The sequence below is a fragment of the Salmo trutta genome, chromosome 25, assembly GCF_901001165.1.
Source record: "Salmo trutta chromosome 25, fSalTru1.1, whole genome shotgun sequence".
In the NCBI taxonomy this organism is placed as follows: Eukaryota; Metazoa; Chordata; class Actinopteri; order Salmoniformes; family Salmonidae; genus Salmo; species Salmo trutta.
The window spans coordinates 39,904,767-39,932,162 of record NC_042981.1 but is presented as its reverse complement, the minus strand read 5'-3'; the positions used below and the strand labels follow the sequence as shown (position 1 = coordinate 39,932,162).

At 42.4% G+C, this 27,396-nt stretch overlaps 1 protein-coding gene across 5 annotated transcripts in view; it reads right to left on the bottom strand.

Moving 5' to 3' along the window:
- The window catches only part of myo6b (myosin VIb), a 96,644-nt gene that overhangs the window by 14,988 nt on the left and 54,260 nt on the right, over window positions 1-27,396 (bottom strand). Inside the window, exons 15-31 of one of the 5 annotated variants that reach the window (XM_029713963.1) lie at window positions 21,533-21,605; window positions 18,923-19,050; window positions 16,606-16,701; window positions 11,010-11,180; window positions 9,715-9,753; window positions 9,505-9,598; window positions 9,216-9,346; window positions 9,034-9,111; window positions 8,614-8,743; window positions 7,942-8,032; window positions 7,002-7,152; window positions 4,716-4,924; window positions 4,249-4,327; window positions 1,966-2,126; window positions 1,583-1,627; window positions 1,102-1,137; window positions 392-430 (exon numbers count right to left, since the gene is read on the bottom strand). In XM_029713963.1, the coding sequence (XP_029569823.1) occupies window positions 392-430; window positions 1,102-1,137; window positions 1,583-1,627; window positions 1,966-2,126; window positions 4,249-4,327; window positions 4,716-4,924; window positions 7,002-7,152; window positions 7,942-8,032; window positions 8,614-8,743; window positions 9,034-9,111; window positions 9,216-9,346; window positions 9,505-9,598; window positions 9,715-9,753; window positions 11,010-11,180; window positions 16,606-16,701; window positions 18,923-19,050; window positions 21,533-21,605 (1,751 nt within the window). Of the gene's footprint in view, window positions 1-391; window positions 431-1,101; window positions 1,138-1,582; window positions 1,628-1,965; window positions 2,127-4,248; window positions 4,328-4,715; window positions 4,925-7,001; window positions 7,153-7,941; window positions 8,033-8,613; window positions 8,744-9,033; window positions 9,112-9,215; window positions 9,347-9,504; window positions 9,599-9,714; window positions 9,754-10,539; window positions 10,686-11,009; window positions 11,181-16,605; window positions 16,702-18,922; window positions 19,051-21,532; window positions 21,606-27,396 lie in introns of those variants that run through there. The other 4 variants (XM_029713964.1, XM_029713965.1, XM_029713966.1 and 1 more) reach the window with 4 other exon arrangements.

Below are 27,396 nucleotides of genomic sequence, written 5' to 3'. Positions count from 1 at the left end.
TTACCGTCATGAAAAAACAGTGTTTGTTGTTTGCAGTAACCTCTGCAGTAGTAACTTTCTTAAACCAGCTTTAAGGAAGTTAGTTGTGTTCAAAGTGCAATAGTTGTGTTCAAAGTGCAATAGTTGTGGTCAATGCCACAGCTGGCACACAATCAGATTTCCTCCCAAAATACACACACGCATGCAGACACGTCTAATTTCAAGATTCAATAAACTGATCAACAAGATAACATCCTTGGTAAAATCTCTTCCAATTCCCTTTGCGCACTAGGATTAAAAACAATTTTAATAATGAATTCGAATTTTTCGGAAATGATTCATTTGATTAATCGATTTGGGTGATTCAGGTGATCATTGATCCGAGAAAAAACGATTTCTCTCCATTACCCACCAAGCCAGAAGTTGTGACATTTCCAGCGCCATTTCCTCCCTATAAACACATTCATACCAGCACACAGAAATTACTATAACAGAATAATACATCAATGTCTCTGATTCATAAACATCCATATATCAGTAGTATAATAGTATTTCCCATTGGTCACAGAGACCAGGGTGGCTTCCACTATGAACTGTGTGTGCAGCCATCTGATACGTTGATGTCAGCGTGCGTTGTGACAGTCACACACTGTTGTGACACTCGTGGCGTGTTGACAGCTGTGAAAATTGGAAGCTGCTTAAATGTATCCCTCAGTGACAAGTCATGAAGAAGTAATCGTATCTGATGAGTGAACAGGTAGGCCAAGTGTCAGTACACCAAATACAGTACTACTCTATTCCGACTGTAACTAACCATGGCTAAACTCATCCATTTGTTTGATGGTAGTAGCTACTGATATCCTTACTGGAGTGGTTAAGTGTGAGTCCTAAGTAGTTAGCTAATTAGTCCTACCACGAACGTTGGTTAGGAGTTAATTCTACAGTACATTCCCACCGAGTAGTAGATCGGTTTAAAGAGGGGGAGGGGGCTTTGTGTGTTTTATCAAATAGTTGTGCAAAGTTATCAGATCTAATACAATAGGAATGGAATATCAATGTTTGCCATATCAATATGCTTTATAAGAACAAATACAATGTATTAAAAAGTCCCAGAGAACATACATTGTGATTGCCTTGAGGTTTTGAAGTCCACCAGCACTGCAAACAGAGGATATGATGATTAGGATATATGAGCATATGATTGTTGCAACTCAGAAGAATCAGCAGAAACCGATCAAAAGCAGATTGGCATGTTCTATTATACGTTGCTGTTTAGATTTGTCACGCAACGGTTGTCTGTTTGCATTGGGCTAGTAACAGACGTGCTTATCCCTTGGCACTGTTGATTCATGCCCCGGGCCGGGACCACAACGGCGGATTGATTCGTGACTGGAATGTGGTGTTATTTGGTTCGATCCAATGTGAAGAGTTAGAGAATTTGCATATTGTTTTTGATGGCTTTGCACGGGCTGGTATTAATCCAGGATATAAATTGATGAAAGATTAGATTTGAGGTTGAGATTAAAGCATGCGGGGGAGTGAGATTAATGGGTTGTGTTAGGTTACTGGAAGCAGGAGGCTAAACTAATGGCTAATGTCTTACATGGATCTCACTGTGTCTGGATAGAGACCTGAGAAAGACCCATTTCTGAGAGAGGGGCGAACAAAAGGAGAAAAAAATAGGTTATGCATGCAGTGGACAGGTAGTGGTCTCCTTTCGGACCTAGATGAAACACAACACCTATTTTTATTTGACTTGTTGAATCCTTACCAAATCCTGCCGCAGAAGCTCCCTTGAGCTCTTATTACAAAATGTTCTGGGTTAAACAACAACCTTGTCCACGTACTCAACCTTGGGTATGTCCTGCAAAAACCTCATCTAGGGCTCGTGTATTGAGACACTACAATATATGAATAACAATATACAGCACAGTGTGTGTGTTCGTGTGTCCATTTCTGTGTGTGTTTGTTTGTATCCGTGTGTACCTGCGCAGGCTGAGGTCCATCAGGGCCTCGTCGGTGATGAGTTCGGCTTCACTCTGGGCGATCCTCATGGCCAGCTCTCTGTCCCTCTTCTCCTGCTCCAACACGGCTGACCGCTGGGCGTCCTCCTCTCGCTCCAACGCTATCTGGATGTACATCTCCGCCTGAACGCACACATTGGCGGCACCATCATCATTATTCTCAACACCGCCATTGCATCATCATGAGTGGTTCATTTATATGTGCTTCATATAAGGAAGCTGTTATCGATGTGAAACATCACTACAGCAGAGAAAGAATAGATAATGTTTATCACTAGACAGTTACTTTCAGACAGTCAATAGCAGAAACTTGGTAGGATTAAAACGTTTTACACGCCATAGATTGACATTTTCATGACGATTGACATTACACGCCACTTTTAATCTGTAAACACTGCCAGTAAACACAACTCGGATGTTCTTCTTCTCACACTTTTTGGGGGGGAGAAAGCCAGCCACCTCTGGAGATTAGAGCAGGATCATGGGCTGTGTCAGACTGTCTTAGTCCTGGGGAGCGATGGAGCCTCGACTGGCCCTGAATGCCAGGAGAACTTAGGCAATTACAGTGCCTGCTGTGTGGCCTGATTAGACATATAACCTGGTTCAAGCAGCTGGTATCGAGTCTGTCCCTGTGACTGCGAACCTAGACGATGCAGACATGCACCCAGCAGACAACTGCAACAACAACACGGCAGCCTAATCAGAGAGGAAGGTCAGAGGGAACTTTAGGCCTTGTGAGGAAGTTGGAGGACGATAAACAAGGTAGCAAAGAAAGTTGGAGAGGAGGAAACTGAGGGCAAGGTGAAAGTAGCAAAACTCGGAGGGAAAAAAAAGCACAGCCCCCCCCACCACTATTCTAAGGCTTTGAAGTAGGATGAGCCAAGGCTAAAGACACATCGGAAACTCAGCTTTGTGCATGTGAATTGGGCTACTAAAAGCAACGGGTGGAAGATCTATGAATATCAATGCTGTGCTGGGGTGAGCTTGGGAGGGCAGATGTGGGTGCCTCTGCTTGCGGTCCATGAAATGAACTAGCATCAGTACTTCTAGTACTCCGACAGTAGCAGGAGTGCTTTGACAGACCTGGGCTTCCAGCCCGGGTAGATTAGAGACAGTGAACGGTGGTGAACCCACAGGATAGACACCATCGTAGGAGAAAATAGGAGGGCATGGAAAAGAGGAGGACTTGTGTGTTGAGAGGAAGAGAATGGGATGGCGGGGGAAGAGGGAAGTAGGGATTACAGAGAGAAGAGAAGAGGAGAACAGGGAAAGAAGACTGTCTAGAGAGGAAGTAGGGGATTAGAGATGAAAGACTACCAAAATAAGAGGGCAGGATAAAGGAGAGCAGTAGTGAAGAAAAAGAAGAGAGATGGATGAACATAAGTGATGGATGAGGAAGGAAGAGGTTTGATGGAGATGGAGGGTTGAGGACCAAAGAAGATTGTGGGAATGAGGGGATAGAGAAAAAAAGAGAGCGGGAAAGTGGGCCTGAGGCTGGGAAGAGAGGACAGAGGAAGAGAGAAAGAGAGAACAGCATATGGTAATAAGGGACAAAAGAAAAGGGGGATGAGGGTGGGAAGAGAAAATTAGGAAAGCGCATATGGGATTACAGGGCAGAAGAGGACAGAAGGGGGATGGGAAGAAATGGTAGAGGAAAAAAGGAGGTAACAGCAAACGGTAATTGAGGGCATGATCATCAAGGGAAGCGGAGGACAGGCACAGTGGGAGGGAGGAGGGTGGTTCTGGGAAGGCAAGGGGAAGGAGAAACTCAGCAGGAGTGATCCATCACAAGAAAGGGACGGCCCACTGGGAAATCTGACCAATGCCACGACCCTGGTCTTAGTACAACAAACACGACAGGTAAGAAATCAATCCATTACTGCTCCATAGAAAGTCATTGGAGACTAGCAGGAATTAAGGTCAATGTCTGAGGAAGTGGACCAGTGTTAGGGTCTCTCTAGTGGGAAAGGAAGGGTCAGTAACTCCCGAGTGGCGCAGGCACTGCATCTCAGTGCTAGAGGCGTCACTACAGACACCCTGGTTCGAATCCAGACTGTCTCCCAACCGGCCGTGATTGGGAGTCCCATAGGGCGGCGTACAATTGGCCGTCCGGGTTTGGTCGGTGTAGGCCATCATTGTAAATAAGAATTTGTTCTTAACTGACTTGCCTAGTTAAATAAAGGTTACATAATAAAACATTTAAAAAAACAAAGCTCTCCTTTTGCACTTCAGTGGGGTCACAAACCTGCATTATCCTCTCCTCTTCCTCCCTCCTCTTCCTTTCCTCTTCTTCCTGCTTCCTCTTATGCTCCATCTCCAATTTCCTAATGAGAGGGGACAGGGATGACAGAGGACAGAGGTGGTTAAAATCACAGATGTCCTCAATGACACGATCAACTCATGAATAATGTATAAGCTCAATCTCTGAACATCAACTCCGGACATATCCTGTTGGGGGTTTCTTTAAAAGTGTTAGTCATGTCAATGACTTCAACTAAAACAGTGCAAGCATGGACAACTCCAATCATGGAGGGCTGCTGTTGGTGCACTGTGCAGGCTTTTGTTCCAGCCCAGCACTAACACACTAGAACCAAAAGCCTGCACACAGTGAAGCCATCCACTACTTAAATTGCCTACCCCAGTACTATCAGCCCATTTGTGTTCTCGTTTGTACCCCTGATACCACCATCATTCACCCATCCCTCCACTTACATCCTTCTATCGTCTTCCTCCTTCTGGCGTCGCTGGTCCTCCTCCTCTCTTCGCCTCCTCTCCTGCGCCATCTCCTCCTCGATGCGCCGCAGCCTCTCCATCTCCTCTTCCTCCTGCTTCTTCTTCTGCATGGAGGAGAGCAGTTGCTCCGAGCGCTTCACCAGCCCCTGGTACTCCTGGTCAATCTCCTTCCGGGTCATTACTGTTGCCTATAGGAGGGGGCATAGGTCAAAGGAGTTGTGTCGTAGGTCAACGTCTTTGGCATAAACACATAGGCTTATTACACAATTTTGTATAGGCTAAAATCGGAATTATTTGGACTTGTGTTGTCAAAGTGTGTCATGGTCATTATTATAAATGCATACAGTATATACAGTAGGTTTAATAGGACTGATGTTTTTCATGATGACTTAAACAAATGAGATACAATTAAAAGCCTGTGGGGTAAACGTTAAAAGTAACATTACATTCCCAATATCCCAGAATCTCGTTGAATTAAACTTTCCTAATTTCCTCTGCACATACAAATTTGAATTAAAACTGTCCATGGGTTGGAGGGTTTTCCCGACTGGAACTGGGTCTGACGCCATTGACTAAATGACAGCCATTGTTTATAACTCATGTGAGATTCAGCTAGCGATGCTAACGCTACAGGCTTCATATCGGGCTGAGAACATCATCAGGCGCTAGTGAACACAGAGCGGATGCTGACAGAGGAGCGCAGGGTTGGGCAGACGCACAGAGGTGACTGAACTAGGGAGTAAGGGAGGGAAGTAGGGAAAGAGAGAAAGGGAGAAAGATAGTTGCTCACATGGAAAAGGTTCTGCTTGGGTTCCAGTCATCTAGTCTAAGGGATGGCTACCAGCGCTCTAGCTAGCTACCTCTGCCAATAACACACATCCGGGTTACAAAGACAAAGTTTACAGACAACACTAAAATAATTAGGGAATCAAATTCAGAGTCTGGATAGCATGTGTATGCCATACATCTAGAGGCCCCAAATAACACAGGGAGACAGGCGAGTTCCCTAACCATATTTATCCATATTAGAGGATTACACATCAATCAACCAATGTTCCCTCTAAGCTGTGTGCACGCGCAAAGCTCCACCAGGACTGCCGCGCAGAAGAAATTCCAGCCCGCGAAGAGACGCACGAGGTAGAACTTCACTCAACTTTACTATAGTTGGCCCCGTTCGTGTGAACTATCAACATTTCCCTCTACTTTGGGAATTGTGATCGGATCAACATAGTATTAGCCCCTTTTAATGCAACAAACAGAAACAAATCTAACTATGCAAGACAGTCTGTGATTTTGTTTTAGGCAAAGCGCATTGTCGGTGGATTCTATCGAATTGATGGGCACGAGCGGTCGCGAGTAGTTGCGCTTGTTTTGAGATCAAAGTGCATAGCCGCGTGTAACCTCATGTGCACATTTGTTCATATTCTTTGCTAGTTAGTGAGTTACTAGCCCAGTTACAACTCATTTCTGGTGATTGCTTCCTAAAAGAGCACACAACGTGTAAATCGAGTCAAGTAAAGATCTTTTTCATGCCTTAAAGGGGCAGTGTTGTATTTTGAGACACGTTTGAATAAGCCAAGAAGCCAATAGGCAGTGGGTAGCATATGCTTTTTGTCTGAGTCTCTGTAATAATAATAATTGTATGGGAATAATATTTAATTTTATTTTGTGATGTGGTTTCTTGCATCAAACACACAAAACATTTCAGTCACGTCCTTGTTTGAGTGGCTCAACAGGATACTGCCAAGCCCTGAATTTTTTCAAAAGTCTCATGGAATGTAGGCCAACATTGAACACCACACATTGGCTGCTACTCTAGGCTGTATCATAGAACAGCTGTTTCAATAGCTATGTTAAAATATTATGGGACGCATTTTCTCCATTGTTTTTGATGGTAGGCCACTCTGGTAGGAGTACATTATAATCAAAAAGCCACAGTAGCCTATTTGGCCACTGTTAAAACTGTAATTTTAAAGCCTCAGAATTTTCCCAACTTTGCGCTCAGTGCTGAAATTGTTTTGAGGGAACATCAAAAACAACCCCAGGAAATGGCTTCCTGATGAGATGACTGAGAGATTAAGATCTGCGGGATTAGATCAGAAAAGTAAGAGAGGCGAGTCACCCTGTCCTTTTTGGTTTAGGGTGAAGTTGCCCCTGGATGCTGATCTTGGGTCAGCTTTGCAATTACCAGATTAGGATAGGGGGAGGGGAAGCTGATCCTAAATCTGTGCCTAGGAGCAATTTCACCCACGGAGCTGTCCTCACCTTAATCTTGGCCATAAGGGTGTCGATGGAGGCCCCCAGCTCCTGGATCTGCTTGGCCATCTCCTGCTTGCCCTCCTTCAGTGCGCCCACCACCTCGTTGAAGCGCTCCATCCGCGTCTTCAGGTTACGCACCTTCACCATGCCATCGATGCTGTGGCCGCAACACACACATACGTATGAACACACACACATATAGGAGCAAATGCAAGTATACGTGCACCCACATAAGTGTGAGCACTAAAGCGCGCAAGTGCCAACACACACACGCATTGTATTGGTTGAGATATAAAAAAGCCTATTTTAGTTTTTATGCTTGAAAATGGTTTCTTGTGTGAAACTGACATTTTGTGCTAGCTACATAATAACTTTTTCACAGATCATATACAGTGCCTTCAGAAAGTATTCATACCCCTTGATTTATTCCACATTTTGTTGTGTTACAGCCTGAAACCAAAATGTATTAATCAGATTTGTTTTACTCATCAATCTACACATACCACATAATGAAAGTGAAAACATGCTTTTACATTTTTTTGCAAATGTATTTCAAATGAAGTACAGAAATCTCAGCTGCCTTTGGCTTTATCTGTCACACAACCTATCACACACATTCTAGGGTCCTGAGCAGTCAATTCAAAAACTCATCACACGGATGGTCCCATTCACAAAAGCAATATATATTTTCAGAAGGCAATACGACAACGACATACTGTATTTTCAAAAGCAATACAGTAAGACTAACATTTCTTAATGCAATATGGTGACAGAGTGTGCCAGGAGTCACGGCTGAGGTCTCCAGATTGTGCAGTTAGAAGTTCAAATCAATGTGTAGAAGCTATCAAAAGGCACAGTGTTAAGCACTTTCAAACAAAGGGAATGTGTGTGTGTGTGTGTGTGTGTGTGTGTGTGTGTGTGTGTGTGTGTGTGTGTGTACACCCACCGTGGCTTATGTTTCCTCTTACAGAGCCACATACGGACGGTCTTCTGAATCTTAATAAGGGCAGAGGCACGATACTTCATCTTCTCCTTCACTGTGTGTGTGTGTGTGGGGGGGGTAGAGATAGAGAGCAGGAGAGAGAAAGTGTGTGAGTAAGACAGAAAGCGAAAGAGTGAGAGAAAGTGAGAAAAGAGAAAGTGAGTAAGAGGGAGATCCAATCATCAGCATAGTATTGGGCCTATTCACACAAACAGAGATGAAGCTACACACACTCCCTATGATCTGTTGACTGAACTTGTAGGGATATTAAGTTGGAGTTTTTTGAAGGAAAATAAATGGAAGTGCAGCCAGCCGTACCAGTGCATATAGCCTCAGCTATGAGATATCCTGAAGGGGAAGTTTAGCCACAGCAGAAATCGTTTAACCTTTTTTGTTACGGTGGTTGTTTTAAAAGTTATATTCCTTTGTTTTCTTTTTTGCCATTTTTAAGGCTGTCTAGTGACTAATGGTAAAGAATGATGGTGTAACGCAACTGACCCTTAATGATGATTCAATGCATCAATGTTTTAATTGTATCTGTCCTTAACAACTAAATACATTATTATTTATAACTAGGAGGAGTGCTACTGTTCTACAGGATGTCATCCAGCTCAGTGCAAGTATGAGTCAGCGTACATTTGATGACGGAAAGGGCGCACCACTGGACCTTCTTCCAGCGGCTGATGACCAGCCACTGGTTGACCTTCTTCACCAGCTCTGCCAGGTGGTCCGGGTCCGACTTCATGATTTGGTCAAACTCTGCAAACTGACCCAGAAACAGGACATCAACAGAATCACTCAAAGTCATTTGGGCCTATGTAAATCGGCAGCTTTTCTCTAGCTCGTCCTGGGGACCCTAATGGGTGCACATTTTGGTTTTTGCCCCAGCACTAGACACAGCTGATTTGAATAATCAAAGCTTGATGAGTTGATTATTTGAATCAGCCGTGTAGTGCTGGGGCAAAACCAAAAACGTGTACCTATTAGGATCCCCAGGATCGAGTTTAGGAAACACTGCTGCAGAGTATTAAAAAGAGAGCAGAAAGCAGTGCTTACCTTCCCAGGACGGAAGAATACTCTGGTCAACCCAAACTTGTAGTCACTCTCATTCAGCCCTAGTGCTTTGAACAAAGCCTGCAGAGGAGCAAGAACCAAACCCATCAGTCTCTTAAAATGTATAAACACCTGAGCAAGGTTACATATGAAATGTAATACTGTTCTTTGGGGGAGCTATCTACCTTGCAGAAGAACCTGGGGTCCAGTCGTGTGAGCTTGTCAGGCATGTATTGCTTGTACATGTTGTAGAGCTCATGGAAGGGAGCTCGGGAGGGGAAGCCGCCCTGCATTAGGTCCAGCACTGACACCATGCCTGGTGAGGAAAGGGAAGAGAATGTCTTAGAGGTGTGTGTTCGTGTGTCTTTACTAATCTTTATAACTGATTATGAACTAATGTTTACTTCGTTTTTTTACAATGTGATTGTGTTAATGATACTCTCAAAACGATGTTCTTCCTCTCCAAGCCCATACCTGAACACTGCAGCTGAGACAGAATCTGGGCTCCTTCAAATTGGTGGCTCACCATCTTTAAGTTGGGTTTTACACAGCGAATGAAGCTGGAGCCCTTTGAAAGACAGGTAAATCATATCCATTACATATCCATCAATCACATCTAATCTGAGGCCAGTTCCTGACTACCAGTGTGTGAGAGAGGACATCAGGTATGGCACAGATACTCACAGTGCTGCGAAGCTTCTCCAGCAGTAGGTTCAACTGGGTCTGTGAAGGCAGGCAGAGAAAAAGCTTCCTTAATACTTAGTCTAAGTCTGCACAAAAAGGGGGTAAGGAGCACTTACAAACAAATTTGGATTATATTTGCCATTGCACACTTACAACTGAAGAAAAGCAATAATTATAATGTTGACAAGTAAAACATGTGAATAGGTGAGGGATAACAGCACACGGAAAGACAAAGGAAAACCATGCATGACTCATGACGATTCTGCAAAAGCCACTTGCACTGTTCTCAATGTGATTTACTTTTATAAGTCCTAAATTAATTTGGATGATTTCTCAAGATATATTCAAAATGGACTGCAACTGTGCCAAGTAGATACTTTTTGGGATGTTTTCCAGAAAAAGTGAACGATAACTGATGAATGAATGCGTGTCCTGAATACACGCATCTTTCACTGCTCATAGTAGGGATGAATCTTTTAAACATAAATAAAACTTGACTATGTTCCCTTCATCACAGCATTGCAATATATTGCCTCACAATGCCTAACTTTTATCATTATTTTATGTTTTATTAAAGCACATATGTCATTAAGCTGAAAAGATCCGGTCTTGGTCTTTTCTCTGCAACGCTACCCTCAGGTCATTGTGTCCATATTATCTTATGAATTAGTGCTAAAAGCGTCAACTCAAGCATCACGGCACACAAAGACCATAGACAAGGACAGGTGGAGGGGAAATATGAAAGGAAGTCAGTGATGGGTGCTCTGTGTGCATCTGCTGATACAGTATGGTGTTGTTGAAACAATCTACAGTGAGACAAGTTACCTTCTGTCCCTGGCTGACTATACTTCTTTGTGACCGACTTTAGCCTGGCTGCTACTTTCTATCTCTGACTTTTTCCACACTTTTTCTTTCGCCCCCCTCTCTAGCTGACAAGGATTTCTTGGGAAAAGATGTAGGAGACTGGAGGTCTACAGAGGAAAGGAGGGATGGAAGAAAAGCGGGAGGGAGGGGAGAGGCGTTAGAAGTTCAAAGGTAAAAGTTGGAAAATAGTGCACAGCGTTTTCTCTAACGTGTCAGATAACATCTGAAACAACAATCTGAAATAAGCAATAGGAAAAGCGTTAGACTACAAACTAAACACACTATTCACTTCAATAGCGAAAGCAGAATGTGAAACAATGTCAAACGCTGTAAGAATTTTAGATTTACACAAACCAATAAGAACTTGTGGTGTGTTTTTCCTTCAAAAGTGACATCTCAGAGCCAGGTGCTGCTACAGTCTCCTTCCTCACCTTGAATTTATTGCCCACACTGATGAAACTGAGTTTGCCAGCCTTCTGCTTGGAGTCCTTGCTGTTGTTAGAGTTCTCAAAAAGCTCTCGCACAAACTTGTCCTTGGACTCACACACAAGGCTCTCCAAAGACATGTGGAGGGCATCATTATTCTTCTCTACAAACTGGATCTGCAAATGCACGCACACAGAAAAAACATGACAAATACATAAACAGACTTTGCTGTGTGTGCTAACAAGTAGTGATAGGGGAAAACATCAATACAGTTACATATTGCAATATTATTTTGGATGATGTTATAAAGATAGAGTACCTTTTTTTTTGGTAGTGTTAGTTAGTGCTAGTCGGCTGTACCTGAGCCAAAACTCTGGTATTTTTCATCCTATAGCTTGTTCTCCACACAACTACTGACCACAACCAAACAACTTCTTACCACACAACTACTGATCACACAACTTTTGACCACAACCACACAATTTATGACCTCAACCACACAACTCCTGACCACAACCACACCTTTTGACCACAACCACAGAACTTCTGATAGTAACCACACAACTGCTTACCACAACTTTTGACCACAACCACAGAACTTCTGACAGTAACCACACAACTGCTTACGACAACTTTTGACCACAACCACAGAACTTCTGACAGTAACCACACAACTGCTTACGACAACTTTTGACCACAACCATACAACTACTGACCGCAACCACACAACTTCTGACCGCAACCACACATCTTCTGACCACAACCACACAACTTTTGACCACAACCACACAACTTCTGACAGTAACGACACAACTGCTTACCACAACCTTTGACCACAACCACACAACTTCTGACCACTCATCTACTGAACACAACCACTGATCCCAATCACACAACTTCTGACAGTAACAACACAACTACTGACCACAATCACACGATTTCTGACAGTAACCACACAACTACTGACCACAAACACACAGCTACTGACCACTCATCTACTGACCACACAACCATTTACCACAGCCACACAACCTTTGACCAGAATCACACAACTTCTGACAGTAACCACACAACTACTGACCACAACCACACAGCTACCGGCCACACAACCTCACAACTACTGACCACAGCCACACAACTTTTGACCAGAATCACACAACTTCTGACAGTAACCACACAACTACTGACCACACAACTACTGACCAGAACCACACAACTGCTTACCACAACTTTTGACCACAACCACAGAACTTCTGACAGTAACCACACAACTGCTTACGACAACTTTTGACCACAACCACAGAACTTCTGACAGTAACCACACAACTGCTTACGACAACTTTTGACCACAACCATACAACTACTGACCGCAACCACACAACTTCTGACCGCAACCACACATCTTCTGACCACAACCACACAACTTTTGACCACAACCACACAACTTCTGACAGTAACGACACAACTGCTTACCACAACCTTTGACCACAACCACACAACTTCTGACCACTCATCTACTGAACACAACCACTGATCCCAATCACACAACTTCTGACAGTAACAACACAACTACTGACCACAATCACACGATTTCTGACAGTAACCACACAACTACTGACCACAAACACACAGCTACTGACCACTCATCTACTGACCACACAACCATTTACCACAGCCACACAACCTTTGACCAGAATCACACAACTTCTGACAGTAACCACACAACTACTGACCACACAACTACTGACCAGAACCACACAACTGCTTACCACAGTTAGTGACCACAACCACACAACTACTGACCACAACCACACAGCTACTGACCACTCATCTACTGACCACACAACCCCACAACTACTGACCACAGCCACACAACTTTTGACCAGAATCACACAACTACTGACCACTCAACTGCTGACCACAACCTCTGACCACATCTACTGACCACTACCACACAACTACTAACCACAACCACACAACTTCTGACCACTACCACACAACTGCTTACCACTACCACACAACTGCTTACCACAATTAGTGACCACAACCACACAACTTCTGACCACAACCACACAACGTCTGACCACAACCACACAACTTCTGACCACAACCACACAACGTCTGACCACAACCACACAACGTCTGACCACAACTACACAACTTCTGACCACAACCACACAGCTACTGACCACAACCAACCGGCCTCACAACTGCAGACCACGTGTAACCACGGCAGTCCAGGTCCTCCACATCAGTCTTCATCTGCGGGATGGTCTGAGACCAGCCACCCGGACAGCTGATGAAACTGTGGGTTTGCACAACCAAAGAATTTCTGCAAAAACTGTCAGAAACCATCTCAGGGAAGCTCATCTGCGTGCTCGTCATCTTCACCAGGGTCTTGACCTCACTGTAGTTCGCGATCATAACAGACTTCATTGGGCAAATGCTCACCTATGATGGTACTAGCATGCTGGAGAAGTGTGCACTTCACGGATTAATCCTGGTTTCAACTGTACCGGGCAGATGGCGTCGTGTAGACGAGTGGTTTGGTGATGTCAACCTTGTGAACAGAGTGCCCCATGGTGGCGGTGGGGTTATGGTATGGGCAGGCATAAGCTACGGACAACGAACACAGTTGCATTGTATCGATGGCAATTTGAATGCACAGAGATAACGTGATGCGATTCTGAGGCCCATTGTTTTGCCATTTATCCGCCGTCATCACCTCATGTTTAAGCATTATAATGTGCGGCCCCATGTCGCAAGGATTTGTACACAATTCCCGAAAACTGAAAATGTCCCAGTTCTTCCATGGCCTGCATACACGACAGCGTGTTCCAGTTCCTGCAAATATCTAGCAACTTTGCACAGTCATTGAAGAGGAGTGGGACAACATTCCACAGGCCAATCAACAGCCTGATCAACTCTATGCGAAGGAGATGTGTCACGCTGCTTGAGGCAAATGGCGGTCACACCAGATACTAACTGGTTTTCTGATCCACACCCATACATTTTTTTTTAAGGTATCTGTATTCCCAGTCATGTGAAATCCATAGATTAGGAACTGTATATGAACTGTAACTCAGAAATCCTTTGAAATTGTTGCATGTTGCGTTAATGTGTAGTTGTTTTTATTAAAACACATAGGGTGTCTTCAGAAAGTATTCACACCCCTTTATACCCCCTTTACTTTATCCACATTTTGTTGTGTTACAAAGTGGGATTAAAATGGATTTAATTGTAATTTTTTTGTCAACGATCTAGACAAAATACTCTGTCAAAATGGAAGAAAAATTCTAACATTTGTAAAAAATTATGAAAAATAAAACACTAATATATCTTCACTAGATAAATACTCAACCCCAAGTCAATACATGTTAGAATCACCTTTGGCAGTGATTACAGCTGTGAGTCTTTCTGGGTAAGTTGATAAGAGCTTTCCATACCTGGATTGTACAATATTTGCACATTCTTTTATTTTTAAATTCTTTAAGCTCTGTCAAGTTGGTTGTTGATCATTGCTAGACAGCCATTTTCAAGTCTTGCCATAGATTTCCAAGCCAATTTAATTCAAAATTGTAACTAGGCCACTCAGGAACATATTAATCAATGTCGTCTTGGTAAGCAACTCCAGGTATATTTGGCCTTGTGTTTTAGGTGATTGTCCTGCTGAAAGTTGAATTTGTCTCCCAGTTTCTGTTGGAAAGCAGACGGAACCAGGTTTTCCACTAGGATTTTGCCTGTGCTTAGCTCTATTCCGTTTCGCTCTCAAACTCGCCCCACGAAAAAACATTATGCCAGTTTGACATTATGGGGTATAGTGTGTAGGCCAGTGACAAACAAATATACATTTAATCCACTTTAAATTCAGGTTGTAACAACAAAATGTGAAAAAAGTAAATGGGTGTGAATACTTTCTGAAGGCACTGCATGGAAAATACACGTTTCAAAATTTGGACCAATCGATTAGCCGAAAGAACAGGTGACTCTCAGTCAACCAATATAAAGGTAAACTCAACTCAGGTAAACTCAGAAACTCCCCTTTTCAGGACCCTGGCTTTCAAAGATAATTCGTAAAAATCCAAATAACTTCATAGATCTTCATTGTAAAGGGTTTAAACACTGTTTCCCATGCTTGTTCAATAAACCATAAACAATTAATGAACATGCACTTGTGGAACGGTCGTTAAGACACTAACAGCTTACAGACGGTAGGCAATTAAGGTCACAGTTATGAAAACTTAGGACACGAAAGAGGCCTTTCTACTGACTCTGAAAAACACCAAAAGAAAGATTCCCAGGGTCCCTGCTCATCTGCGTGAACGTGCCTTAGGCATGCTGCAAGGAGGCATGAGGACTGCAGATGTGGCCAGGGCAATAAATTGCAATGTCCGAACTGTGAGATGCCTAAGACAGTGCTACAGGGAGACGGGACGGACAGCTGATCGTCCTTGTAGAGGCAGACCACGTGTAACAACACCTGCACAGGATCGGTACATCCGATCACCACACCTGCGGGACAGGTACAGGATGGCAACAGTTACACCACGAGTTACACCAGGAATGCACAATCCCTCCATCAGTGCTCAGACTGTCTAAAATAGGCTGAGAGAGGCTGGACTGAGGGCTTGTAGGCCTGCTGTAAGGCAGGTCCTCACCAGACATCATAGGCAACAACGTCGCCTATGGGTACAAACCCATCGTCACTGGACCAGACAGGACTGGCAAAAAGTGCTCTTCACTGACGAGTCGCGGTTTTGTCTCACATGGGATGATGGTCAGATTCGTGTTTATCGTCGAAGGAATGAGCGTTACACCGAGGCCTGTACCCTGGAGCGGGATCGATTTGGAGGTGGAGGGTCCCATTGTCAGTGTTCTGCCATGGCCAGCGAAGAGCCCGGATCTCAATCCCATTGAGCACGTCTGGGACCTGTTGGATTGGAGGGTGAGGGCTAGGAGAAATGTCCGGGAACTTGCAGGTGCCTTGGTGGAAGAGCGGGGTAACATCTCACAGCAAGAACTGGCAAATCTGGTACAGTCCATGAGGAAGAGATGCACTGCAGTACTTAATGCAGCTGGTGGCCACACCAGATACTGACTGTTACTTTTGATTTTGACCCCCCCTTTGTTCAGGGACACATTCAATTTCTGTTAGTCACATGTCTGTGGAACTTGTTCAGTATATGTCTCAGTTGTCGAATCTTGTTATGTTCATACAAATATTTACACATATTAAGTTTTCTGAAAATAATTGCAGTTTACAGTGAGAGGACGTTTCTTTTTTTTGCTGAGTTAATTTATTATTCAGGAACAGCCATAGTGTCTATAAATGGAAAAATACATGTTTAAAAATGTAGACCAATCAAATCATATCGGCACCTAAGTATTGTGACAATATTGTATCGTGAGGTCCCTGGCAATTCCCAGCCCTACTAACAAGCTGAGAAGACTATTACCAGCAGCAGTATTTGAAATTGCTGCATAGTTACACAACGTCTGAGATATAACTGCATATAGTCTGACAAAGTTACATCATACAAGGTTAAACAGCAAGCAATCACAAGAGCAAATCAAAATATAATCGATGTGCGTGATGGTTACCGTCTCGTAGCACACAGCTCCGGCAAAGTGTCTGACGATGAAGCCTTCATCATCTCTGACGTTCCTGTGAACAGCCAGCTTCGACTTCCTAGGGACCTGAGAGATGGCAGCAACATATTAGATTGATATACAGTTGAAGTCGAGGTTTACATACACCTTAGCCAAATACATTTGAACTAAGTTTTTCACAATTTCTGACATTTAATCCTAGTAAAAATTCCCTGTCTTAGGTCAGTCATGATCACCACTTTATTGTAAGAATGTGAAATGTGAGAATAATAGTAGAGAGAATGATTTATTTCAGCTTTTATTTCTTTCATCATATTGCCAGTGGTTCAGAAGTTTACATACACTCAATTAGTATTTGGTAGCATTGCCTTTAAATTGTTTAACTTGGGTAAAATGTTTCAGGTAGCCTTCCACAATCTCCCCAAAATAAGTTGGGTGAATTTTGGCCCATTCCTCCTGACAGAGCTGGTGTAACTGAGTCAGGTTTGTAGGCCTCCTTGCTCGTACACGCTTTTTCAGTTCTGCCCACACATTTTCTATAGGATTGAGATCAGGGCTTTGTGATGGCCACTCCAATAGCTTGACTTTGTTGTCCTTAAGCCATTTTGCCACAACTTTGGAAGTATGTTTGGGGTCATTGTCCATTTGGAAGACCCATTTGCGACCAAGCTTTAACTTCCTGACTGATGTCTTGTGATGTTGCTAAAATATATCCACATAATTTTACTACCTCATGATGCCATCTATTTTGTGAAGTGCACCAGTCCCTCCTGCAGCAAAGCACCCCCACAACATGATGCTGCCACCCCCATGCTTCACGGTTGGGATGGTGTTCTTCGGCTTGCAAGCCTCCCCCTTTTTCCTCCAAACATAACAATGGTCATTATGGCCAAACAGATCTATTTTTGTTTCATCAGACCAGAGGACATTTCTCCAAAAAGTATGATCTTTGCCCCAATGTGCAGTTGCAAACCGTTGTCTGGCTTTTTCATGGTGCTTTTGGAGCAGTGGCTTCTTCCTTGCTGAGCGGCCTTTCAGGTTATGTCGATATAGGACTCGTTTTACTGTGGATATAGATACTTTTGTACCTGTTTCCTCCAGCATCTTCACAAGGCCCTTTGCTTTTGTTCTGGGATTGATTTGCACATTTCGCACCAAAGTACGTTCATCTCTAGGAGACAGAATGAATCTCCTTCCTGAGCTGTATGACGGCTGCATGGTCCCATGGTGTTTATACTTGCGTACTATTGTTTGTATAGATGAACGTGGTAACTTCAGGCGTTTGGCAATTGCTCCCAAGGATGAACCAGACTTGTGGAGGTCTACATTTTTTTTCCTGACGTCTTGGCTGATTTATTTTGATTTTCCCATGATGTCAAGCAAAGAGGCATTGAGCTTGAAGGTAGGCCTTGAAATACATCCACAGGTACACCTCCAATTGACTCAAATGATGTCAATTAGCCTATCAGAAGCTTCTAAAGCCATGACATAATTTTCTGAAAATCTCCAAGCTGTTTAAAGGCACTGTCAATTTAGTGTAAGTAAACTTCTGACCCACTGGAATTGTGATACAGTGAATTATAAGTGAAATAATCTGTATGTAAACAATTGTTGGAAAAATGTATTGTGTCATGCACAAAGTAGATGTCCTAACAGACTTGCCAAAACTATAGTTTGTTAACAAGAAATTTGTGGAGTGGTTGAAAAACGAGTTTTAATGACTTCAACTGTATGTAACGTGTGTGTGTGTGTGTGTGTGTGTGTCTGTCTTTATTTCTGTCTTGTGTAAGATAGACTTGGCTGAAGTGGTGATGGCAAAAGTCTTCTTTAAGACCCTCATCATTGTGCATGATTAATATTATATGACCATACACATCTGAGAGAATATTCCACATTTCCAAATGAAAATTATGATTAATATCGTCTAAAAACTAGCTGTAGCCAGCCCAGTCTAATCTGTTGGTCTGAATATATATCAATGCTGCATTTCAAACAGGATTTTACACCTGTCAAGCTTACAGAAAGCGGGACAAAAGTCCCCTAAGAAAAGGGACTGGGGCTGCTGGTTCACAATAGCTCTAATGTTTCACATAGACCAAGTACCAGAATGTCCATTACAATACCATTGTGACCCCTTGGCATGAAAGTGTGGTGAGAGGGCAGTAACAGTATAAGAGTATCAGTTCACTAAATGTTGATCTAAGGTCAGTTTAGCATTTTTCAACATAGATGGTTCAAGTTAGGATCCATGGTGGGTAAACTGATCCCAGATATGTGCCTGCAGGGAACTTCGACCCACAGCTCTCACCGTCAGTCTAAAGTGGTCTTTGTGCTGGCTGTGGATGGTGTTGGCAAAGTGATGGTCGCTGGGTTGTGGTAGACGGTTCTCTTCATCCAGAATGTCCAGGATGCCCACTAGTTTTGCTTCCACCAGGTCTATGGGGATAAATTAATGCATTATTCACACTCCACTGGCTTCCAGTTGAAGCTCACATCTGCTACAAGACCATGGTGCTTGCCTACGGAGCTGTGAGGGGAACGGCACCTCCGTACCTTCAGGCTCTGATCAGTCCCTACACCCAAAGAAGGGCACTGCGTTCATCCACCTCTGGCCACCTCTGCGCCCCCCCCCCCCCAAAAAAAAGATATAGATGTACTATTGTAAAGTGGTTGTTCCACTGGATATCATAAGGTGAATGCACCAATTTGTAAGTCGCTCTGGATAAGAGCGTCTGCTAAATGACGTAAATGTAAATGTTATTACAGATGTAGTCAGCAGCATAGTCAATTCAAGTCAAATTATTAAGATACGAATAAGATAAGAAAGTACTTTATTTATGTGCAAGGGGGAAATTTGTCTCGTGCTACTAATGTTGTAATGCGGTCTGTGTTTTGAACATTTCTCAATGTCACTGTGTGAAGTCATATGCAAAATAAAGTTCAATTCTAACATATTCCAGAGAGGAGCGGTCAACTGTCAGAATGTCTGGAAAGATGCAATCGGTGTCTCAATGTTCCCTTTCCTGTGTATCTTTCTACTGTGCGCTGTGTCTGAGGCTTTGGGTGTTCAAATTGGAGGCACAATGCCTTGTATATCCGGATGCTCATCATAATCTCTCCTAGTGAATTATTCATACAGGACATTCTGTTTGGAATAACATCTGAAGGAGGCACACCAATACATTTGCATGAATAGGCACCTGGGTATAAATTGGGGGGAGGGGGGGGGGGGGGAGAGATTGATGAGCGAATTAATGGACAGCCAGCAAGTAATTTGCAAGTCTTACAAACATTATTCATGGCTGCCAGTTAACCTGGCTGACTAATCAAAACCCTGTTTGATATACAAATCGAAATAGATCACATTGCCACCTACGGGACATTTGATCCTATTCAATGGAGGTTGGGGTTGTGAAAACATAGGCAGAGGGGAACAAAAGAGCACTGACAATCACAATGGCAACTTCCTGGTTTAATGACCACATGTTGTGGTCCCTCTTCGCCACCAACTCCAGAGAAGTTATATTGTATAGGGCCCTATAAAATCAGTATTCTTTTTTGCCTAATTCTGTTTTCTATGTATTGTTTTTCCAAGTTTATAATTTTCCCCTGTTTTTACAGGTTTTCGGTCTTAAACTTCTTATAGAAAAACAACAAAATGGAATGTTCTAAGTCCAAAACAATGCCTAAACCACATCAGGAAAACACTTAAGGTCTGGGAAAAAATCGAAGAAATTTTAATTTTTGAGAGTAGATACCTCTTTCATTCAAGTGCACACCAGCAAGAGACTTGTTTGGTTAGTGGTGTTTCTGTAGCACACGTGATTTCAGAGTTTGCTTAACAAATCACCACTCGATTGATGCAAATAATCACAATATCCTTCTGCCAGGTAGGCATTGGCTACTTTGTAGTTAACATTGAGAAGGTTTTTGACTTCATCGCTAACGGCTACATAAACTGGTAGACAAACGTGGACACACAGACAGGGGCATTCCTGCATTTCCTCTTCAGAAAGTTTAAGGAAAATACGAATCCCTGATGCATTTTGTTAATGTCTTACGATAATCTTAAGCAAATTAATACATTTTCTAATCTATTCAATACATTTAGTTGATTTCCTACAAAATTCAATAAAAATGTATTATTTTGTTGACTTCCGATGTAATTTCTGGATTACGTGATACCGTCAGCGTTCTCCGCAGATTTTATAGGGCCCTAAATGTGCAGTCGAAGGAAGTCATTGCAAACTCATGTCGTGGGGGTGATTTCATGCAATCACAGTTTCTGAAAAGTGAGAGTGCTCTGTCAAGGGCTGTATCTCTCATCATGTCTTGTATGAGCCTTAAAAAGACAGGGCTTCAAGTTAATCATGTCTCTGTATGTCACGCTAAGGCACCCAGAAGCTGGAGATTTCCACTCCAATCTCCACAACACACACACACACACACACACCTCTCCTTGCCTCTCCGTTTGGTCCCTAGTGGCAACTCCTAGTCAGCAGTCAGACACAGAAAGAGATTGCATCTTTTCCTTCTAAAGCCAGTCCTTGCATTATGTTTGACATTGTAGCTTACAGTACAGGTACAATATGCATCGCATAGAGACTTACAGAGTGCTGTCCCACATATTAAACCAGTAAAATAGTTTAGGAGCTGCTCTTGGGGAATTTGACTTTGCACTATGACAAGTTGATAAACTGAATGTGTGAAACAGGCTGGGAGAAATGTCCTGTTTCATCTAAATATACTGCAATATCAAGATATATTTTGGGCGTATGAAAGAGCTCCAACATAGAATGAAATATAACATAGCAATATATATGTGCTTCACAGCCTACTGCAGAAGAAATACACAAGACATGTCTAATAATAATAATAATATGGAGTAAGGTGACAATGGTTTGGCATCGGCACCCACCTATGCAGTCCTGGTTGTCGACATAATGAACTTCATTGACTCCCAGTCCTTCCCTCTGATATAGCTCTTGCTCCTGCAGAAAGAATGGTAAGTCAACACTAAAGTAATAAGATGTTGCTCCTAACCAGTTTTACCAGGTCAGATCTTTTTTCATCCTCCTAATGGTTAGTGTGTAATCTGATCCTAGATGTGTCAACAATCATGACTTACTGAATCAAGTACACAAACCCCTTTCCAAAATTGATAAAAAAAAAAAAAAAATGTAAACATGCTTCTCTGGGTAATTTCAGGCCAACAAACACAAATATCTCTGCACTCCAATGTGATTCAAAGACCATGAAATCCCTTAATTTTAATTTTGATCATTAATTGGAGACCTTAAAAATGAATGAATAAAACAAGAGCTCCCAGAAGAGAAAACCCTGTCATCTCCACAGAGAGAACGATTACCATTCTAATGAGAGTAACGTGTGGACTGACTCTTGCAGGGAGAAGAGTGTGTTCGGTGTATGTGAGTCCTCTTTAGTGTTGCACGGTATACCGAAACTTCAGTACTTTGTTGATACCCCCTCCAAAAAAGGACCATGCATATAGCAAAAAAAAAAAAAAAAAAAAGGGGAGGTCACAATTTGGTTTGTACACCTGTTTAAATTTTTACATTACATTTACGTCATTTAGCAGACGCTCTTATCCAGAGCGACTTACAATAGTGAATGCATACATTTCATACATTTTTTGTTCCGTACTGGTCCCCCGTGGGAATCAAACCCACAACCCTGGTGTTGCAAACACCATGCTCTACCAACTGAGCCACACGGGACTAAATGGATATGCTTCTTAATAAAAACCTATTTGAAACAAGCCATAACACTTCATTATTATCATGGTATTTTAAATGATTAAATATTCATCAGCAAATGAAGAAATGCCAGGTTGAAGAGGATCTGTTGCATTTTTGTATTGACAACATTAAGAGAGTCCAATTAAAGATATGCCTACCTTGTCCGTTGGCTTTTCTGCATATATATCAATGCACAAAGCCATTAAAACGAAGTCTGATGGGTTCTCACATTTTCCCCCAAATATTCACATATCACCAACCCTGCTGCTGAGGTCATTCGACCGTTCTTCAAAGGGAAGACGCCGTAATGACAAAGATAATGTAGCCTAAGCTACTGATAATAGGCCATTTACCAGATTAAATCATGACAGGAGTGTTTGATTCTTATTAAAGAGATGGAGCCCAGACAGACTACTTTAGGAAACTTTCTGGCTGGACATATAGGCCTGTAGAAAGAATCAGCGAACTAACACACAGCACACCCCAGTAAAAGTGCCCGTCAATCAAAGCCACCAGTGTATGTCAGACACAAGAGCAAATATTTCTCCTTTCCTTAAAACATATTAAAAAACCTAGGCCTATCTTATGCTTTCCGAAGATAATGAATTGCCAAGGAATGTATGAAGGGGAGAGCTATGCTATAATATGAAGATGAAACTGACAATAATTCAAACATGTCCACAGCCTATTTATCAGCGACGCTGATTATCGAGGGGGAGAATGTTGGAAAGCTTTTTCAAATACTGTGTGTTTAAAGACTTGACTTACTGTGTGAGGTGAATAAGAAATGACTTAAAAGACCAGCTGGGCAGGTACTTCAATGGGTGCTCAGGCGCAAGCGCTCCGTCAACATTAAGAGGACAAAGAAACCAGCCACACGCTCATTGTTCACATGGAGCGCGTATATGATGGTATGAAATAAATCAAAACTTGTTTCTCACAAGTGTAGCAGGCTGTGAGCAAATAACATTTACACTCCGAGAATAAGAACAGTAAATGACTGTAATTAATACACGCATTAACAGAAATGAATGTTACCAAATGACATGGATTAACGGTAAATTGCCTGTTTTATAAAAAGGTAGGTTACCACATGGGCATTCACAAAACTGCATTGCGGGCTGACACTGTATAGCCCAGGCTACTATTCTACTTTGTGGGGATAGGAGGGCGGCATTTTTTTTTTTTGTCTCGCCTAGTGTGACATATCGGCCAGGACCGGGGGTATGATCAGCGTTGATTAGTCTATAAATTAAGAAAAGGTTCCGTATCAAATTATACCATGCCAGGTTGGAGAGGATTGGCGCATTTTCCATTCGACACATTATAGGCCTCAGAGCCACAACAACCTTGTCGATTGCTGTTGAATAATTAATCAATAGTCAGACGCATCCAACCTTCTTTAAAAGACAGATTTATTTATTTACCAGCAAGCAATAAAAATGTGCATTGTATAAAATAAAGTCCACACATCAAACTATAAAAAATAAATAATGAAGTGCCATAGCCTATAGCGCTCTACACCTCCGCACATCATCAGTTAGAAAGTGGAGGAGATGTAGAAAGTTTAATAGACTAAGTTAGCAAAACAATTTCTTACAATCATTAGTAAACACCCCTGCTATTAGGTAAAGTTTATCTACATGAAAGTAAAGTTAATACAAATAAAACCTAAAATGAATGTAGGCCTAAACGGTTTTGACAGTTATTATATTTTCCTGACGGTCTTCATCCATCAGTTACACGGTTATTCAATTACCGTTTACTGCATTTGTAAAATTTGACACACTCGCAATTGAAATTTGACACACTCGCAATAGCAATGTAAAACTGGGATCCCCCTCTTTTTTAAACAAAGGCCAGAACTGCTTTCAAAAGTGTTTTCCCACGATTGCATTAAGAATCGTTGTGCATTGACTGCTTGTCCGATGGCTCTCAGGACTCGAATGCGCCTCGAGAGGAATATTTATCTTGCATACAACAGGTAAATGCAGTGCATTCGGAAAGTATTCAGACCCCTTGACTTTTTCCACATTTTGTTACATTACAGCCTTATTCTAAAATGGAATAAATCATTTTTTCTCCCTCAATCTACACACAATACCCCATAATGACAAAGCAAAAATAGTTTTAAATAATTTTGCGCACATTTTTCTAATATAACTGAAATATCACATTTAAGTAACTATTCAGAACCTTTACTCAGTACTTTGTTGAAGTACCTATGGCAGAGATTACAGCCTCGAGTCATCTTGGGTTATGACGCTACAAAGCTTGGCACAACTGTATTTGGGGAGTTTCTCCCATTCTTCTTTGCAGATCCTCTCAAGCTCTGTTAGCTCTGTTACCACCACCATGCCTCACCGTAAGGATAGTGCCAGGTTTCCTCCAGACGTGACACTTGGCATTCAGGCCAAAGGGTTCAATCTTAGTTTCATCAGACCAGAGAATATTGTTTATCATGGTCAGAGTCCTTTAGGTGCCTTTTGGCAAACACCAAGCAGGCTGTCATGTGCTTCTGTCTGGCCACTACCATAAAGGCCTGATTGGTGGAGTGCTGCTGAGATGGTTGTCCTTCTGGAAGGTTCTCCCATCTCCACAGAGGAACTCTCGAGCTCTGTCAGTGACCATCAGGTTCTTTGTCACATCCCTGACCAAGGCCCTTCTCTGCCAATTGCTCAGTTTGGCTGGGCATTCAGCTCTAGGAAGAGTCCTGGTGGTTCCAAAATTCTTCCATTTAAGAATGATGGAGGCCACTGTGTTCTTGGGGACCTTCAATGCTGCAAAAATGTTTTGGTACCGTTCCCCAGATCTGTGCCGAGACACAATCCTGTCTCGGAGCTCTACGGACAATTCCTTCAACCTCATGGCTTGGTTTTTGCTCTGACATGCACTGTCAACTGTGTGACCTTATATACAGTGGGGGAAAAAAGTTAGTAAAGTAAAGTAAAAGTAAAACACCCCCAAAGCATGTTTCCACCTCCATGTTTGACGGTGGAGATGGTGTTCTTGGGGTCATAGGCAGCATTCCTCCTCCTCCAAACATGGCGAGTTGAGTTGATGCCAAAGTTGATGCCAAAGAGCTCCATTTTGGTCTCATCTGACCACAACACTTTCACCAGTTGTCCTCTGAATCATTCAGATGTTCATTGGCAAACTTCAGACGGGCATGTATATGTATTCTTGAGCAGGGGGACCTTGCGGGCGCTGCAGGATTTCAGTCCTTCACGGCGTAGTGTGTTACCAATTGTTTTCTTGGTGACTATGGTCCCAGCTGCCTTGAGATCATTGACAAGATCCTCCCGTGTAGTTCTGGGCTGATTCCTCACCGTTCTCATGATCATTGCAACCCCACGAGGTGAGATCTTGCATGGAGCCCCAGGCCGAGGGATATTGACAGTTCTTTTGTGTTTCTTCCATTTGCGAATAATCGCACCAAATGTTGTCACCTTCTCACCAAGCTGCTTGGCGATGGTCTTGTAGCCCATTCCAGCCTTGTGTAGGTCTACAATCTTGTCCCTGACATCCTTGGAGAGCTCTTTGGTCTTGGCCATGGTGGAGAGTTTGGAATCTGATTGATTGATTGCTTCTGTGGACAGGTGTCTTTTATACAGGTAACAAGCTGCGGTTAGGAGCACTCCCTTTAAGAGTGTGCTCCTAATCTCAGCTCGTTACCTGTATAAAAAGACACCTGGGAGACAGAAATCTTTTTGATTGAGAGGGGGTCAAATTCTTATTTCCCTCATTAAAATGCAAATCATTTTATAACATTTTTGACATGCGTTTTTCTGGATTTTTTTGTTGTTATTCTGTCTCTCACTGTTCAAATAAACCTACCATTAAAATTATAGACTGATCATTTCTTTGTAAGTGGGCAAACGTACAAAATCAGCAGGGGATCAAATACTTTTCCCCCCCCACTGTAGACAGTTGTGTGCCTTTCCAAATCATGTCCAAACAATTGAATTTACCACAGGTGGACTCCATTCAAGTTGTAGAAACATCTCAAGGATGATCAATGGAAACAGGATGCACCTTAGCTTAATTTTGAGTCTCATAGCAAAGGGTCTGAAGGCTTATGTAAATAAGCTATTTCTGGTTTTTATTTTAAAAAACTGTTTTCGCTTTGTCATGATGGGGTATTGTGTGTAGATTGATGAGGGGGAAAAAAATGGTATACATTTTAGAATAAGGCTAGGTAAACTATTCTACTATGCGGTTGTCTGATTTTGCTTTAACAACATTACATGGCAAAAATAGTAGCACTGAAAAGTTACATCCTAAATGTTATAATACAGGCTTTGAATTACTTTGCCAGCAGCTACAGTATGTTACACACCGCTGTCTGAGTTGAGCGCAGCTGTTTTGAGCATTATAGAGGACAGACTATTTAATTCCCTTCCTCTGAACATCGGCGTGTCATCAACAATCGTGCATGTCAGTTCAGTGCACACAGTATAACAGACAAAATAAAATATTTGAGAATACAGTTATTTGGGAATATATTTCGTAGAACAGATATGCTTCTGTCTGTATTAGGCTATACCATCTCCAAACCGGATCTACACTGATCTCAAAAAAGACCTCTCCTGAATCCATTACGGAGAACTTTCTGGGCTGCATTGTTAGCTCCTCACTCATGCTGAGTTAGCACACTTGAATAATGCAACAATGCATGTAGAAATGTTTAAACTGTTAATTACTGTTTGCAAAACAATGTCCATACAGGCTAGAACACTTTTTATTTTTGTAGGCAAATTTTCCTTGCTAGCTTACAGCTGAAGCAAGATCAATTCACTACCCTAGTACTTTTTGTGATAATTTGCAAACGATAACGCAAAATATGCTGATTTCAAAGATGATTCTCACCAAAAACGTTATTAATTCGCTTCGTCTCCCTCGCCACCAAAAGCTTATTCACCTTTTCACCTATCTGGTTTCCACTAGATTCCATAGCCACAAAGTCAGATTCCACAGCCACATCTGCCTCGCAAATGATGTCATTACATTCTTAAAGAGACAG